Here is a 15,532-nt window from a genome sequence, read left to right on the forward strand (position 1 = left end):
ACTGCTAGAAGTAGGAGGGAATTCCATTCAGGTCCTTTGGTGCTGGGGGATTATAAGTCTATTCAGATAATTTATACAGTCTTCCCCTCCCCTTTTGAAAAGGATCTTTTTGTAAACTTGGGTGGATGCCAGGCATAATGTGCTGTTACACCTAGCTCACGGCCTCATTTTGTCTGATGTAGAACCTTTTCTCTGTTTTGTATTGAGTTCCTTAGACTGGATGTCAATCTGCTGTCAGATAAACAGTCTGCAAATATTCTCTCCTCTTCTGAAATGTTTCATTTCTGCCCTCGGAGCCCTGGCTTCCATGAGGAAGAGGGAGGGGAGGAGCACCTTCTCCCTGGCTTATCATCCAGAAGGTGACAGATGGGGTGCGAGGGTCTGAACCCCTGGGGGAAGAGCTTTTGGGAATGGAAATCCTGTTGACCTGGGAAACTTTTCACAGCTGACTCAGCTGAATTGGGGGATAGGTGACATTACCTCCTCAAGGTTAGCTGGCCTTTGAGTAGTGTCACAGTTATCCTCCACTGTCAACCTGACGCCAACCTAGAGTTACTTGGGAAGAGGGGACTGTCAAATCAGGATGGATGGAGGCAACTTGGACATAGAAGAGGTGGAAAAGGAGCTTTGGGGATGGGAGATTCCTGTGGTTCAGCTCCCCTGCCGCCTCCAGTCTCTCCAAGGGCTAAATGCCAACTGAGGTACAAATGCTGATCTTATCAGAGGCAGCCAGGAGCCTAACAGCCCACAGGTGCTAATTGTCAAGTCAGCTTTCCAGACTTGATTTTCACAGCCAACCTGAGGCAGTCAAGTGATTAACCCTTCAGGAACCTCACCAGAAGAATTGCTTCCCTCAGATTGACCTGTAAGGCATTTTCCTTATTGCTAATTGCTGTAGGAGAGCCCAGCCCTCTGTGGGCATGCCGTCTCTAGGCAGGACAGGGCCTGGGCTATATAAAAAAAGACAGCTGACCGTGAACCTGGGAGACAGTAAGCAGCTCTCTTGCTTCAGTTCTTGCCCTGAGCCCCTGTGCTGACCTCCCTTGACAGTGGACTTAACCTCTAAAATAAGCCTCTTCTAGATTGCATGGGGATCATGTGGCAGGGAAGGAACAGAGGGAAGGAGGTTCTGTCTGCTCTTTTACCCAAACTTCCTCCCCAGACTTCTGGGTCTCCTCCCCCTTCCCCCTCCTCCTCTTCCTCCTCCTCCTTCTTTCTTCCTCCTCTTCCTCCTCCTCTTCCTCTTCTTCCTCCTCCTCCTCCTCCTCTTCCTCCTCCTCCTCTTCTTCCTCTTCTTCCTCCTCCTCTTCCCTTTCTAGATGAGGTTCAAAGCGACTGCATTCAGGGAAGAGATGGCTCTGAAACTCTGATGTGGGGAGTTGTTCCCATGCCCCTGCCTTCCCTTATATTTTTTTCAGACTGGTCCAGATTTTAGATTTAAGGGTACTGACTTCTCTGGGGTCCTGGCACCTGTCTGTTTTTCTGACCATGAAAAGAGGAATCCCACAGACAAGTGTAGGAGAGGTCAGAGATGATTCCTGCAGTGCGACTCTGCTTTACCCTCAGAGTCTGGTATTCAATTGAAAACCTTATTTTGGCATAGCCTTTTTCTCTCTGTGTGGAATCCTGAGCTACAATGCACCCAAAGGCTGTCATCTTCCCAAGATCTCCCCAGCCCCAGAAATCATACTGAATGCCAATCATTCCCATGAGTTTGCTAGCCATTGATCAAGTATGACCCCTTCAATCCACTCAGTGCCTCCATGGTCCAATCCCGACAGCGTCTTCTCATTTCTTCCTCCTGTAATAAGCTCTTTCCCATATTCTGGCATAAGTGTTCTGTCTAGGGTCCCTACTGTGCTTAAAAATGTCACAGTCACATTTTTCTTAACACCAATTCAAACAATCACACTTTCCCCATGGGATGTCAGGTCTAGCATCAATCCACACGTGAGTCTTGCTCAAAAGGAAGAGGGTTCCCAGCATCTCCCTGAACAAACGTTTCATTCTGTGTTTTTCCGTTCTAGTCCAGGACACACAGATGTAAACCTGGAGATGAGACCTGAGGAGAGGTGGAACCATGTTGGCCTTGTACAACGTGAAGAAGCAGATTCTGTCTTGGAAGAGCCTATCAACGTAGATGAGGAAGATGGAGGTCTTCAAATCTGCCGTGTATGTGGGGACAAGGCCAATGGCTATCACTTCAATGTCATGACCTGTGAAGGATGTAAGGGATTTTTCAGGTATGATCACCTACCTATCAACCTTCATGCACTTGCTGTATTGACACACTAGGTCACATCTAACTTGGGTTTTTCCGTCAACTTGCTGGACAATGTCTGTAGGTCTCAGCTTGATCTGGGGCCATGTGGTGAACCCAAGCCTACCCTCCTAAGTACTCCAAGAGAGCCACGTATACTTCAGAAGAGTCCTCATCTTCAAGGATTCTTTCATCTCCTATCCAGGAAAGGATCATTTCCATTAATTCCATTGTTCCTCTATGTGTTCTTGAGTAAAATAAAAGGTCAGTAAAAAAGTAAAAATAAATAAGTAAAATAAAAAATGTAAAAGGCAAGTATTCAAATCACTCTTACAGTACACTTGTTAAGAAAGGGATGGCATAAAGTAAATTAAAATTAAGATAGTTCCATCTAGAAACAGAGTTTTTAAAAAAAAATCAAAAAATTTAACAAACTAAACCAAACTGATTCAAAAGAGGGGAAAAAAATGTCCTACTTCACAGCATGTTAGGTCTGGAGTAAAGGTTCACCAACATCCAGATGAAGACTAGAGAGACCAGCGACAATTCAGCAAAGCCACCTTCAGCATTGGGACTCAGATCCAAGGCAGGACCTTCAGAAACAGAGAAGGTCTACAGTTCTCAGCTCAAGGCCACACTTCGGACAGTCATATATTTCCAAGACAGCAGATTTTGAGTAACTTCTCTTGGGAGAACATCAACAAACATCTGTTCGCTATGACTAGGCTATCAGCAATACACCAAGAAATTATTCGACCCAAGTCTAGCTTGGCGAACCAGTAGATTTATATCATTCTTAAGTCCTGAGGTGTCTCCATTCAGGCCCTAGTTGAGGATACATTATTGATATTTCTCTTCACGACTTGCAGGCAACTCCAGAACAGAGTCCCCTCTGCTTATACTTTATATAACCTTTGAAAGTCCCTTTTGAGTTTGCAACTTCTAACTTAATGACCTTCCCAAGTGTTGTGAATCTGCCTCCTATATCCGGGCAGGGAACTGTTACAATCCAAAGGACCTCCTCCTTCAGCTCCTAAATTCTTTCCCAGTCCTCTGAAAAGTTCCCTGAGTCGTGGAATGGATAATATACATGTCTGATTATTTCCTTTCATTGGCCTAGAAGCATTGGGCCACCAGGCACCAGCAATGACACTGATGCTAATTTGACTGGTTATGAATCTCTAAAGTAACCGCCACTCACTGCAAAAAGTTTCAACAACTAAGGCTGACAGCAAGCGGTGATCTGTAGGGACGTTTAGGGAATTTAGAAGTAGAAGTTTTCTACTGCTGGGATAGAACACTGTGACCAAAGGCGACTTGAAAAGGGGAAGATTCATTTGGCCCACATGTCCAAGTCAGTTCATTATGAAGATAAGTCAGGACAGAAACTCAGGGCAGCGATATAAAGGTATAAAGTAAGAACCGAATCAGAATGAATGGAGGAATACACAGTCTGCCTTCTTCCTCCTAGCTTACCTTTCTTCTACAACCTAGACAGGTTAGAAGGGCACAAACCACCATGGGCTGAACCCTTCCCTCTCAGTCATTGATCAAGAAAACGCTCCACAGACTCAGGCACTGGCCAATCTCCATTTTCTCAACTCAGGTGTCTCTTCCCAGATAATTCTAGTTTGTCTTAAATCGATGAGTCAAAAGACACAAAACAAAAACAAAGAAAACCGCCATTACCTGAATAAAATCGCTAGGCATATACATGTTTAACAAAGCCATAGCAGTCGCCTTCAAGTGAGACCTATACTCTCTCTAGTTGTAAGATTTTGCCCTGGCTTAAGTACTAAAGAAGTATTCCCTCCCATGGATCTGGCAATAAAGCCAATAGAAAGATATTGGTTGCATCCATGACAGTTGGGCCACTACTGCACCGGCAGGCTTATCTTGCCCGCCATGCTTGTAGCGGAGCACACAGTGACTTAAGGGGGTAGGACTGTCAGCAATAATTCTCTTCCAGTAGCTTGCACAGGGCTTTCCAATATCATGTAAGCCAGTCATCCAGAACAAGCTTCCAGCTCAGCGCCAGCTTGGTTTCTCCACATTTACAATTAAAGCATGAAGTGTATTCCAGTAGAAATTAACCATCTAATTCCACCATGCAAGAGTGCAATAGTCTACGGTATGTAGGGCCTACCTAGTCAAAACAGCGTGAGGAGGTAACCCACCTCTGGCACTGAGATTTTCTTTCAATGATTGTATGACCCCTGGGAGTACCTTTTTATACAACACACACACACACACACACACACACACACACACACACACACAGAGTACCTTTTGTTTATAGTCTTTAACTTCTGCTGTAATAACTCATTCTTTAAATCAACTCAGTGCGTGTGGGGTTATGGAATTCCAGTGAATTGAATCTGGTTGCCTTCACCCCAGTTCTTTGCATCATTACTTCTGAAATAACTATTCTTGTCAGTTCCTCAGGAAATCCAACACAGAACACTGGGATTTATAAGAGACCCTGAAGAGTAGCTTCACTCATTGTTTATTTGCATGGGAATGCTTGGAAGAGGCCTGTGGCTATGTCTACACACGAGAGCATGTTTCATAAGCCTAGGCCTTGTACTCTACCTGCCAATCCTAGATGAGATAGGTCGAATAGGCTGAACTACATATTTGCACCACCAATAGCATCCATCTGTTGAGGCCGCAATCAGGAACAAGCCTTACATGTCTGGATACTGTGCAGAATATCAGGACACCTCACGAGAATACAGTGACTTTTATCTGTTTCCTAACCTTTGCTAGCTGCCCTCTGGCCAGACGGTATAGGAATCAAATGAACAACCTCTACTGGGGCCTGGGGCCAGATGGCCCGTATTTGGGTAAGGCCATCTGCTTTCTGAGGAGACTCAATGGGACGTGTGTGCTCACTGAAAACTATGAGGGACTCAGATGTGAAAGGGGCTATGTAATAGCATTCGACAACAGACAGAGTTTGTCCTCACTGTGGCCAGACCAACAACTCCGAGTCCTCCATTTCCCCAGCAAGTCATCCTTCAGGTCAGGCCTCTACACGTCCAGCATGGACTGTTCTGGCCTTGTCTCATGAGCTACTGTCATTCGAGTTGCTCACCAGCTACTCTTCCTCCTCCTCCCATCAGCCACTCGGTGTCAGTGTTCATCTATATGGCAGCAGCCATCCATTCCTGTTTGTCGTCCCTACTTGTGCGGGCCGCCTGGGTATCAGGCGCCTGCGCGAGTAGGTGTTGGCCTTTACAGCACTTCCTTTGGCCCAGATGTTGGTTTACTTGGGGGGTGGGGGTGGGGACCCAGTGCTGACGTCACGGCCCGGGTGGCAGATGAGATGGTACACCACGCAGCCGTGAACAAGCACGCCACCTTTGCAGCATCTGATCCTGTGCCATCCAAATGGCCTTCAGTCCAGAACCTGGTCATACAAGATGCTGTTACCGTCGCCGCAGCACAGCTGGTAACTGATTCTGCTTTTAAGTCTCACAGACGCCTTGTCACTGCCGTTCTAGTGACCCCCCTCTCCGATGTGGGTTAGCACCACACAGGAACTGCTTGTTCAGGTGGCTTTTGTCATGCCCTTCCTTCCAGCCCTCTTAAGTTGCTGGTGACTTCTAGCACAAAGGGATCCTGAGGCCTTGTGAGCCACAAGTATTGATCCTTCTTAGCTTCTTTCTGAACCAATCCACACAGTACCTCCCTCTTATCAAGTCACACGAAGGATAGGCAACCTGGATAACATGGAGTACAAACGTCACCAAGACCCTGGAGCTCCAAGAACACCGGTAGCCACTGTACACCCACAGACACAGGTGCTGTAGAATCTTTTCAACAATACCGTCGTCTACTGTCGGCGTCTCGCCCGGCCATGTGTTCCTAAGAACTTCGTGTCTGGTGCTAGCTGATTTCCACCCGCATTTCTTTAAATGTACTGGCGTGTGTTTCAGACACTTCTCTAAACCTTTAACTGGTTTAAGCTACTCAGGGGCTAACATCGTATCACCTGTGTAATGAAACCTCTTCTTACAGAGGGATGGGATTAACAAAGCGAGGGCCACCCTTTCACAGCAAACAGCATTACTATGGCGGTGATCCTGGAGGTAATAGATAAGTCCTCTCTGATGGTCCTGGAGAATGCAAACTGCTCTTGGGACTCAGCAGCTAAGGGATGGGGGAGAGAGTGTTAGCAAGGTCCAGGACAGCATCGGGGGACTCCATCACTTGTATTAGTTGTTTTGTCAGGAAGAGCAGCATTGGGTGCAATGGATGCTAGGGGAAGAGCATGGCTCATTCCCCTCCAGTCATCTGCTTCCTCTCAGTCCACTCTGGACTGCTGAAAAGGCATCAGTCAGGAATAATATCCACCTCTTCCAGTTCCCTGATGGAATCAATATTGTTACATAGCCACAGCCTGATGTCGGCAGCTTCCCAGGGTCTCTTCCTGCCCAACCAGGGGAGAAATGCATTCAGTAAGCTCTACTTTGCGGAGGGAGGACAGTGACCCAGTCCTGAGACGAGCTTAGTCCTTCTTACCTACCCCACCGGTCCCTGTCTCTGTCCACTGCTGTCCACTCTCCCAGTCCTTTGGGATATGTCATGAAATAGGATTCGCTTGGTTGAGGATCCTAATAAAACCCAAGTGCTTTACACGTGAGTAAGGGATCAAGAAGTCCACCATTCAACCCGGTGCTTGGGATTTCCAAGCGTGCCCCTCATCGTGGGCAGCATTTTTTTTTTTTTTGGTTCTTTTTTTTGGAGCTGGGGACCGAACCCAGGGCCTTGCGCTTCCTAGGCAAGCGCTCTACCACTGAGCTAAATCCCCAACCCCATCGTGGGCAGCATTTGGCACCCCAATCAGAGGCGCATCTGACAGAGGTCCAATTCCACATCTCCTTTGTTCATACCAGGGGTTACCTTAAGAACCCCATTTACACAACAGTCTAAATTGTTCAGATTCACCAAAGCTTCCTCTACCCCGTAAAGATCCTGTCCTAACCACAGGGCACAGCCAAGCTAAAGCCCCATGATATCCCTGAGGTCCTTGTTAAGGAACCTTTAACTTCTTAACCCTCACATCAGTACACTCCTACCTGGCCTACAAAATGGAACTAAAACCCCTGCCTGTCTCGTGCTTGACTCTCTCAGTAACGGCCCCCATTGTTCCACTGCCTCTAGTCCCCATTAATTCTCTCAGTAACGGCCCCCATTGTTCCACTGCCTCTAGTCCCCATATCCACGGGGACTCTGCTGGTGATAGAAAATCGTGCGATGGACACATGAATCACTCCCTGAGGAACCAACATTCCTCATATGGCTTCCGGTTACGCAGCTTTTGCCTCCCAGAAATGAGGCTCAATCTCGCCACTTCTACCTTACTCAGATTGGTCCCAGCTACTCACACGTCCCACAGCCACAAAAGCCAGAGTGCGAGCGGCTCTCTCATTCCTTGTTTTTGTCTTTCTCAGTTCACTCGGATCTAAGGCATTGTGTTTCCTGGTTATCATGGTTTCCTGAGGTGGGCCATTATCAAGGACTCTCAGTGCTGAATCATGGGATTTCTCTCTTCCTCTGTATTAAAGACTGAACTGAACAAGGTCTTCTATCATTCCTACCCTGCCTCCCCTCACCCCTTATAGTCCATCTCTCTCCATGCCTTCCCAGTTTGGGATCCCAGGAAGACCTCTTTTCTTTCTCATAGGTCTTTCCAGGTGTAGGAGATGACAAGCCAAACGTCCACCCCTCCCTCACTCTGTCCATATTTCTCATCCACTGGTGTGGATGATGTTAGGGTGTTACCTGTGTTTTTTTCTCAATATACTTCCTCCCTTTTCAACGGGGCTCTCTGGCCCATCATCAGTTTGCAGAGTGTCCCCATACTTGAGCGTCAGTCCCCATTTACCGAGGGGATTTGTCACTCTGTGTCATGTAAAGGAAAACAGCTACCCGGGGTCCTCCCCCAATGATTCTCTACTCTCAAATAGCTCAGCCTGAGCCGCATCTCTTATCACTCTCTTTGGGGGCCATGAAATTGGTCCTCCCTCACACACTTTGGTTCTGTTGGTCCTTGCTCAAGTACCCATGCGTCACCAAACCCTTCCAGAGGAGACCTGAACAACTGGGCAGTTGGTGACAGATCAAAGAAATGATTCCACAGAGGTCTAGCTTGGTGAATGGCTGAGTTTCTTGGAGACACTTGGCTGAGGGGTTAATTCCAGGATCGTGGATGACTTGGGCAGGGATAGCACTGAAAGGTCCCGCCGTATCCCAGTGGATGTCTGACAGGAGCAGCATCAGTGAGGTTTCCCTGCACAGTTTGCAGTTAGCCGCCCCCACCCCCACCCCGAGTCTCCTCTCCCCTAGAAATTGCTTATTGTTTATATAACTTTGGGAAGAGGGGTGTCTGGAGTTTTTCATTTTGTGAGCATCGTGAGTCTTTTGAGCCTCCCTTATCCCCCCGAGAGTGAAAGGTTCCAGTCTAACTTGGCAGTCACCCCCACCCCCGAGTTTTTGGTAGTGATTAGTCTTCTGAATGGAAATGAATGTTCAAGCCAAGGCCCCATCCTGCAATCCCAAAGATGTGGGGTGCTAGTCATCATATGGAAAGGAGCTCAGCAGGGTTTGTCCCTCACAGGAGAACTTATGGTCCTTGATGATTCCAAAGGGGCCATGCAGCAAACCCTATGATATGATCAGGTCAGTGTCCCCAGATCCCTGACTTTGGGGATAATGCAGTCACGGGGTCACTTGGGGGATTGATCTCAGGTCACTAGGGCTAACTCTACCAGGATAGATCCAAAGGCACAATGATCCAGGAGACATGATCATTGACTGCATGGGCTGCAGTGGAGTAACACACCTCAGCAGTGCCAGGCCACATCCAGTCACAGGTCACAGAACACTTAGATCGACTCGTGGGACCAGAAGAGAATGGTGGGACCGACTAAAATGAGAAATTTGAGGTCTCCTTAGCTGAGGAGTCTGCATTTTTCTGTTTTGCCAACCCAAGAGCTCTGGTTGTAGTCTGGCTTCACTTGGAAAAGCATAGGGCCAGGAAACCCACACAGTAAAAAGGATGCTTATCCCAGGGATAAAAAAAATTTGGTCCGGAAGACACCACCCTATCATGTAGGTTAGAGCTGGCTTAAGCCTACTTCTGAATCAGTAGCAAAGAACAGCGGTTAAATTGAGCTGAGCTAAGCACGTACCACAAACCCACTCACGAAGGCAGGTTCTAGTTCTTCAAGGCAGAAAACCTGGCTTCTACATGGACTGCCCCTGGGGGTGTGAGAATCCTCCCCGTTTGGGTGCCATCCTGGCATACCTAGAGGGAGGTGAGGCATCTGTGCTTGGGAACTTGGCTTCTAGTCAAGCAAACTTGTCACTTACCGGGAGGACAGGCGATGACCAGTCTCCTTCACTGCGCCAGGGGGTGACAGATGAATATATCTTGGGGTTGGTTTTGAAAACCAAGTCTCTAAAGCTATACAAAACATGTAGGCCAGCATCTGATACACGGCGTGCTTCTGCTGTACACCGGTCCCCTTTAGCCATCCTGGAGCGGTGGGGGGACTGTGGGTAGCATCAACCTTCTTATCTAGGTCTGCAGAGATGAGAGGGTGACACCCATGACAATACTCCCAGGCTGATGGATGGTCTGAACCCCACAAGCTTCAGAGCTCAGGCCAGCCAGGCACAGGGACTTCAGCCTCAGGTGTGGGGCTCCCAGCATCCCTCTGCTCTGTTTCTATCCTTCCAAGTCAGCTTCCCTCAGCTCCCACACTGTTGGACAGAACAGAGAGAGGCCAGAGCCAAGGCATCACTTGGGTCATCCAGATGTGGAGATGAAGGACAACCAAGTTGGGGCATCAATAGTCTTTGGCGGGAAACTCAGGATGGCTGAGCTGTAAAGAGTGGTCTGAGACTTCCGACGTCACTTACAGCCTGCCTGCAGGCGCCTCTCTACCAAGGCCAGTGGCCCTTCAGCACCCTTCGGGCTGGTGACCAAAGAAGACCCCACCCCACATACATGAACTCTACTCTATAGAACTCCCAGCCTCCCCATCCCAGACCAATCGGAGCTCGAGAGGGGAAAGGGTTTCATATGTTAAGAAGTTGCTGGTTGGTGGAGGGTGGGAGCAATGTGTGGGGGGAACGGATGTTCTGTAGCTTCCTCTTCCAAGGGGAAACCCAGTTAGAAACCATCTCCATGGATACCACGAGTAACAAGGCTATGAGAAAGGGTGGGATGTATTTAAGAAAAAGGCCTAGAACCTGCATTTGACTCGTTCTCGGAAGAGACGCTGGGGCTATAGGTGCCGGTGAAAAGCACAAGTTTCATTTTCTTCAGAGTCTCCTCTCTTGAGTCCTTGACCTTGGGGTAGAACAACAATCTACACCTGCCCCATAAAATCCCTGGTGTGCGCTACCTGCTGCTGGCAGGGCTGAAGACCAGTCATGTGGCCTGTAGTATCTGGCCCCGGAGCTGAGTGGCCCTCATAGACTACCTGATTCTCTTTCTTGTCCCACAGAAGGGCCATGAAACGCAATGTCCGGCTGAGGTGCCCCTTCCGCAAGGGGACCTGCGAGATCACCCGGAAGACCCGACGGCAGTGCCAGGCCTGCCGTTTGCGCAAGTGCCTGGAGAGTGGCATGAAGAAAGAGAGTGAGTGGCCGCGGAGCAGGCGGCTCAGGCTTGGTGGATGGGGCAGTTGCTAGAGAGCAGAGGCACCAGTGTGGGTCTGTACCACAGCACCTGAGCTCATGCGCATTTGTGAGCCTGTGGGACTTTGCTGATACAAGGTACCAGTTCTCTGTTACAGGAAGTGTGGTGGGAGATGCAGGTCAGGGCTGTGTCCTCAATTTCCTCTCAGCTGTCCCTGTGTGATTCCTTTTGTCCCCAGTCATTACTGTTGTCCTGGCAGTGTATGGGGGTTGGGAGAGGTAGAAGACCCTGCCGGGGCACATATACCGAGTCCTCTTTGTTAACACACAGTGATCATGTCTGATGCCGCTGTGGAACAGAGGCGGGCCTTGATCAAGAGGAAGAAGAGGGAAAAGATTGAGGCTCCACCGCCTGGAGGGCAGGGGCTGACAGAAGAACAGCAGGCGCTGATCCAGGAGCTGATGGACGCTCAGATGCAAACCTTTGACACAACTTTCTCCCACTTCAAGGATTTCCGGGTAGGGGGCTCAGAGCTGTGACCACATCCATGGCTACGCCAGCTCCTCAAAGCCCGGGTCACTTTCCCAGGGTTTCTTGTGGTCAGAGGCATCAGAATATCCTGAGAACTTGCTAGAAACGTATCTTGCTCCCGACCTCAAACTCTGGGATGGGAAACCTTTTGGTGATTTCCCAGCCGACTCAGGTTGGAGAATCTTCTCTGTCCTCAGTGGGTAGGAACTGGGTTAAAATTAAGCAGAGGCAGACATGTTGCCCTCCCTGAGACATGAGAAGGAGTCAGGAAGAGAAGGGGTATGGACTTCCTGTTGGCTAGCTCTGTCTTTGTTCCCAGTGTCACCACCCCCCTCTTTCACTCCCCCTGAATGGTGACAAGTAGCTCAGGTGACTGGACTAGCACAGAAGAATGGTCTAGCCTCAGGTGACTGGACTAGCACAGAAGAATGGTCTAGCCTCAGTATGTGTATCTCCATTTATAGCTGCCAAACAGAGGGATGCTCAGGGTACACTATGCAAAAAGGCTGTCCTTACCGTTCCTTCACACTGACGAGGCAGGGGTATGACTATATTAACTCATAGAACACGCGTGTCAGGAGACAACCTGAGAGAAGAAACACGGGCTCTGTGTAGACATGGATGCACACGCGTGCGCACGCCTGTGATCGTGACTGCAGCTGGTCACCTGGAGCCTATGTGGGGACTTGTCTATGATAGCGCACTGCCCCCTCATCTCTTTGCCTCCTGCCCTTCATCCCAGCTACCTGCGGTGTTTCACAGTGACTGCGAGCTTCCGGAGGTTCTGCAGGCCTCACTGTTGGAAGACCCTGCCACATGGAGTCAAATCATGAAAGACAGTGTTCCAATGAAGATCTCTGTGCAGCTGCGCGGAGAAGACGGCAGCATCTGGAACTACCAACCTCCCTCCAAGAGCGACGGGAAAGAGATCATCCCCCTCCTGCCGCACCTGGCCGATGTGTCAACCTACATGTTCAAGGGCGTCATCAACTTCGCCAAAGTCATATCCCACTTCAGGTAGGTCCTGAAGGCTGCGTGAGCAGATGTAGAAAGTAAGAGGAAATGGTCAAAGGCTGCAAAGAACCTGCACCAACCCCCCATGAACTTGGGAGAAACCGGTGCCAAGAGGCACTGTGCTGTCCCAGTCAGTGGAGGACCACTGCTGCTGGAGAACGAGCCCCCTCCCAGGATGGTTCAGTGGCTCCGTTGCCTTCCCATTTTGGGATGGGAGCTAATGGTGTCAATTCTGTAGGGTTGATGTGTAAAATAATAGAAGAAGAAGATTAGTACATGCTGGTCATCAGACCTTCCTATCCCCCATAAGGACAGAAACCATGACTGGACAATCTCAAAGTAAGAGTTGAGTTGGCAGGAAAAGAAGGAGGTTCTTAGAAGAAGAAGAGACAGACGTAGGATTTCTAATTGTCTGCCATCAAGCAGGCCATGGGGAAGGTGGACAGTCCTGTAGTCTAACAGACCACACCTCCCCAGAGCTGGCCATGGAGCCATCAACCATGACACATGGTGTCAGCAAGAGAACCAGCTGGAGTGATGGGAACCACTTCTCCACAAGACGTAGTCTGCAGTGCTAGGGGTAATCTGCACTCCAGTCTTCCACCTTGCCCTGCCCAGCCTGCTCCAGTGGGATTGAATCACACTTGCAGGAAGCACATTGTCAGGCAGGGAGCAGATAATAGGAGTGGAACACGAGGCTGTCATCACTGGAGAGAAACATTACTGGGAACGTGGATGTGTTAAATTTAAATCAGGTAGCAGATATTTCCAGTGCAAGGTATGACATGTGTAGAAGGATTCCACTCTGTAGACACACTTCTGGGAAGACACTACTTGACCCAAAAACTCATCAGGGTTTTCTTAAAGGGACAATCATTCCAGGTAGGCAAACAAAGGCAAAAGCTTATGAGGCTAACAAGGAAAAACCAGGGGTTGGGGAGTTAGCTCAGTGGTAGAGTGCTTGCCTAGCAAGCGCAAGGCCCTGGGTTCGGTCCTCAGCTCCGGGGGAAGGGTGTGTGTGTGTGTGTGTGTGTGTGTGTGTGTGTGTGTGTGTGTGTGGTGTGTGGGCAAAATAACAAGGAAGAACCGAGATATCAAGTGTTAGTTAGAGGCTGTGTAGGGTGTCAGAAGAGATGGGCTAGGCTGTAAGGGGGCTGGACACAAAACTAAGGAAGCTCGGAGAGCTCCCAGAGGTAGTAGGAGAGCAGATCTTGGTGAGTGAAGTAACCTGATGGCCTGGATTACGAGGGAGAGAGATTGGGGATGACCTGGAAGGAACTGCATCCTCAGGAGGAGGCAAGCTACTCCACCCCTCTTTTCTTCAACTTTTGAATTATGAGCTAGGGACTGGTGCCAGCTCCTGGACAGCCCGCCTAGGGGCTGCCAACCCCTCCTGTCCTTGCTGCCAGGGAGCTGCCTATCGAGGACCAGATCTCCCTGCTGAAGGGGGCCACTTTCGAGATGTGCATCCTGAGGTTCAACACGATGTTCGACACGGAAACAGGAACCTGGGAGTGCGGTCGGCTGGCTTACTGCTTCGAAGACCCTAATGGTGCCCAAGAGATGCCTGGCAGGGGGAGGGAGGGAAAGAGCTCCGTGAGAGACCCCTGGGTTCTTGGGGCAGGTTCCTGAGGTACTGGCTGTCTACTCTATGTGCATCCACAGGCGGCTTCCAGAAGCTCCTGCTGGACCCGTTGATGAAATTCCACTGCATGCTGAAGAAGCTACAGCTGCGTGAGGAGGAGTACGTGCTGATGCAGGCCATCTCCCTCTTCTCCCCAGGTGACAGCTTTCCCCAGCTGCTGGGTGCCCGCTGTGACCTGCAGGGGGCAGCAGCCCCAGGGAAGGCCTCAGCCGTTAGCCTTGCTTTCCACTACACTGGCAGATCACAGACTGTTCTTTTCCTTTGGTGAGGTGGCTGGCCAGAAATTCTTTCCTCCTGGGCTGGACTGAACTTTTCCTTTGCTCCGTTCCGACCTGCGGGAACCATAACGCCTCTTCTCCCCTCTCAGATCGCCCTGGCGTGGTACAACGCAGCGTGGTAGACCAGCTGCAGGAGCGATTTGCCCTCACCCTGAAGGCCTACATCGAGTGTAGTCGGCCCTATCCTGCACACAGGTGAGGATGAACTGGGAGAGGCAGATGAGGTGCTCCTTCCAGTCCCCTTTGGCCTGCCATGCCTGAGGCAGCTTCTGATGATCAAGGCTCTGGGACTGTTTTGTGACCTCCTCTAAGACTTCCGGCCTGAGTCTAGCTGAAGGATACTTGTCTACCCAAGGCTTTCTACGTTCCTGTCATCAAGATGTGGGAAGAGCCTGATTCTGGGGTCTTTTCTATAGGGTCTTCTAGCAAAGGTCAGTAGCAACCACAATGGTGGCAAAAGTAGACATGCCATTTGCAATATCAGTGTATCTATAATAGTTACCGTTGATTGGGAAGCGTCAGCTCTGGAGCCAAGAAGTTTACGTCTATTATAACCTATAACCTTCAAAACACTCTCCTGAGGTAGGTACAACACCATTGCAAGGGAGCCAAGTCAATGCCCACAGGGTGGCAAGGCAGCTCGAGCTTGTCACTCAGGAAAAAAGCCTGCTTGGGGCTCGGCACAGACAAGTGCTCCCACGCCGTCACCAGTGCTTGGATTCCTATAACCTAGTGCACAGCCTCAGGCCCACAGACACAGGACAGCAACAAACTTGATTACAGCAAGCCCAAGGCTTTGAAGATTAAGGCCATTTTTGGGGTGTTGTACAGTGTGGGGCTCGATGCTCCAGTCTTCACCTGGCCTGCTCTCTCTCTCTCCTTCAATTACTTCCTATAAGGAGGCTGTGGTGCTAGCTTCCTTACCTATCATGGGGAGACCGAGGGAACTGTGTTCAGATGTTGGAGAGAGATGTGAGAGGTGGGAGGGAGGGAGGGAGAGGAGAGAGGGAGATAGGAGAGAAGAGAGAGAAGAGAGAGGAAAGGGGAGAGAGAAGAGAGGAGAGAAGAGGGGAGAGAGAAGAGAGGAGAGGAGAGAAGAGGGGAGAGAGAAGAGAGGAGAGGAGAGGAGGGGAGAGAGAGAGGAGAGA

At 49.7% G+C, this 15,532-nt stretch overlaps 1 protein-coding gene across 5 annotated transcripts in view; it reads left to right on the top strand.

Moving 5' to 3' along the window:
* The window catches only part of Nr1i2 (nuclear receptor subfamily 1, group I, member 2), a 38,286-nt gene that overhangs the window by 21,256 nt on the left and 1,498 nt on the right, over positions 1–15,532 (top strand). For all 5 annotated transcript variants that reach the window (XM_087577040.1, XM_087577042.1, XM_087577041.1 and 2 more), the window contains 7 exons: positions 2,028–2,243; positions 10,783–10,916; positions 11,247–11,434; positions 12,190–12,464; positions 13,871–14,013; positions 14,127–14,243; positions 14,474–14,579. In XM_087577040.1, coding sequence (XP_087433166.1) covers positions 2,056–2,243; positions 10,783–10,916; positions 11,247–11,434; positions 12,190–12,464; positions 13,871–14,013; positions 14,127–14,243; positions 14,474–14,579 — 1,151 coding nt within the window. In that variant the 5' untranslated portion in view covers positions 2,028–2,055. The remainder of the gene's footprint in view (positions 1–2,027; positions 2,244–10,782; positions 10,917–11,246; positions 11,435–12,189; positions 12,465–13,870; positions 14,014–14,126; positions 14,244–14,473; positions 14,580–15,532) is intronic.

This window comes from Rattus norvegicus, chromosome 11, assembly GCF_021556685.1.
Source record: "Rattus norvegicus strain SHRSP/BbbUtx chromosome 11, alternate assembly SHRSP_T2T, whole genome shotgun sequence".
Classification (NCBI taxonomy): domain Eukaryota; kingdom Metazoa; phylum Chordata; class Mammalia; order Rodentia; family Muridae; genus Rattus; species Rattus norvegicus.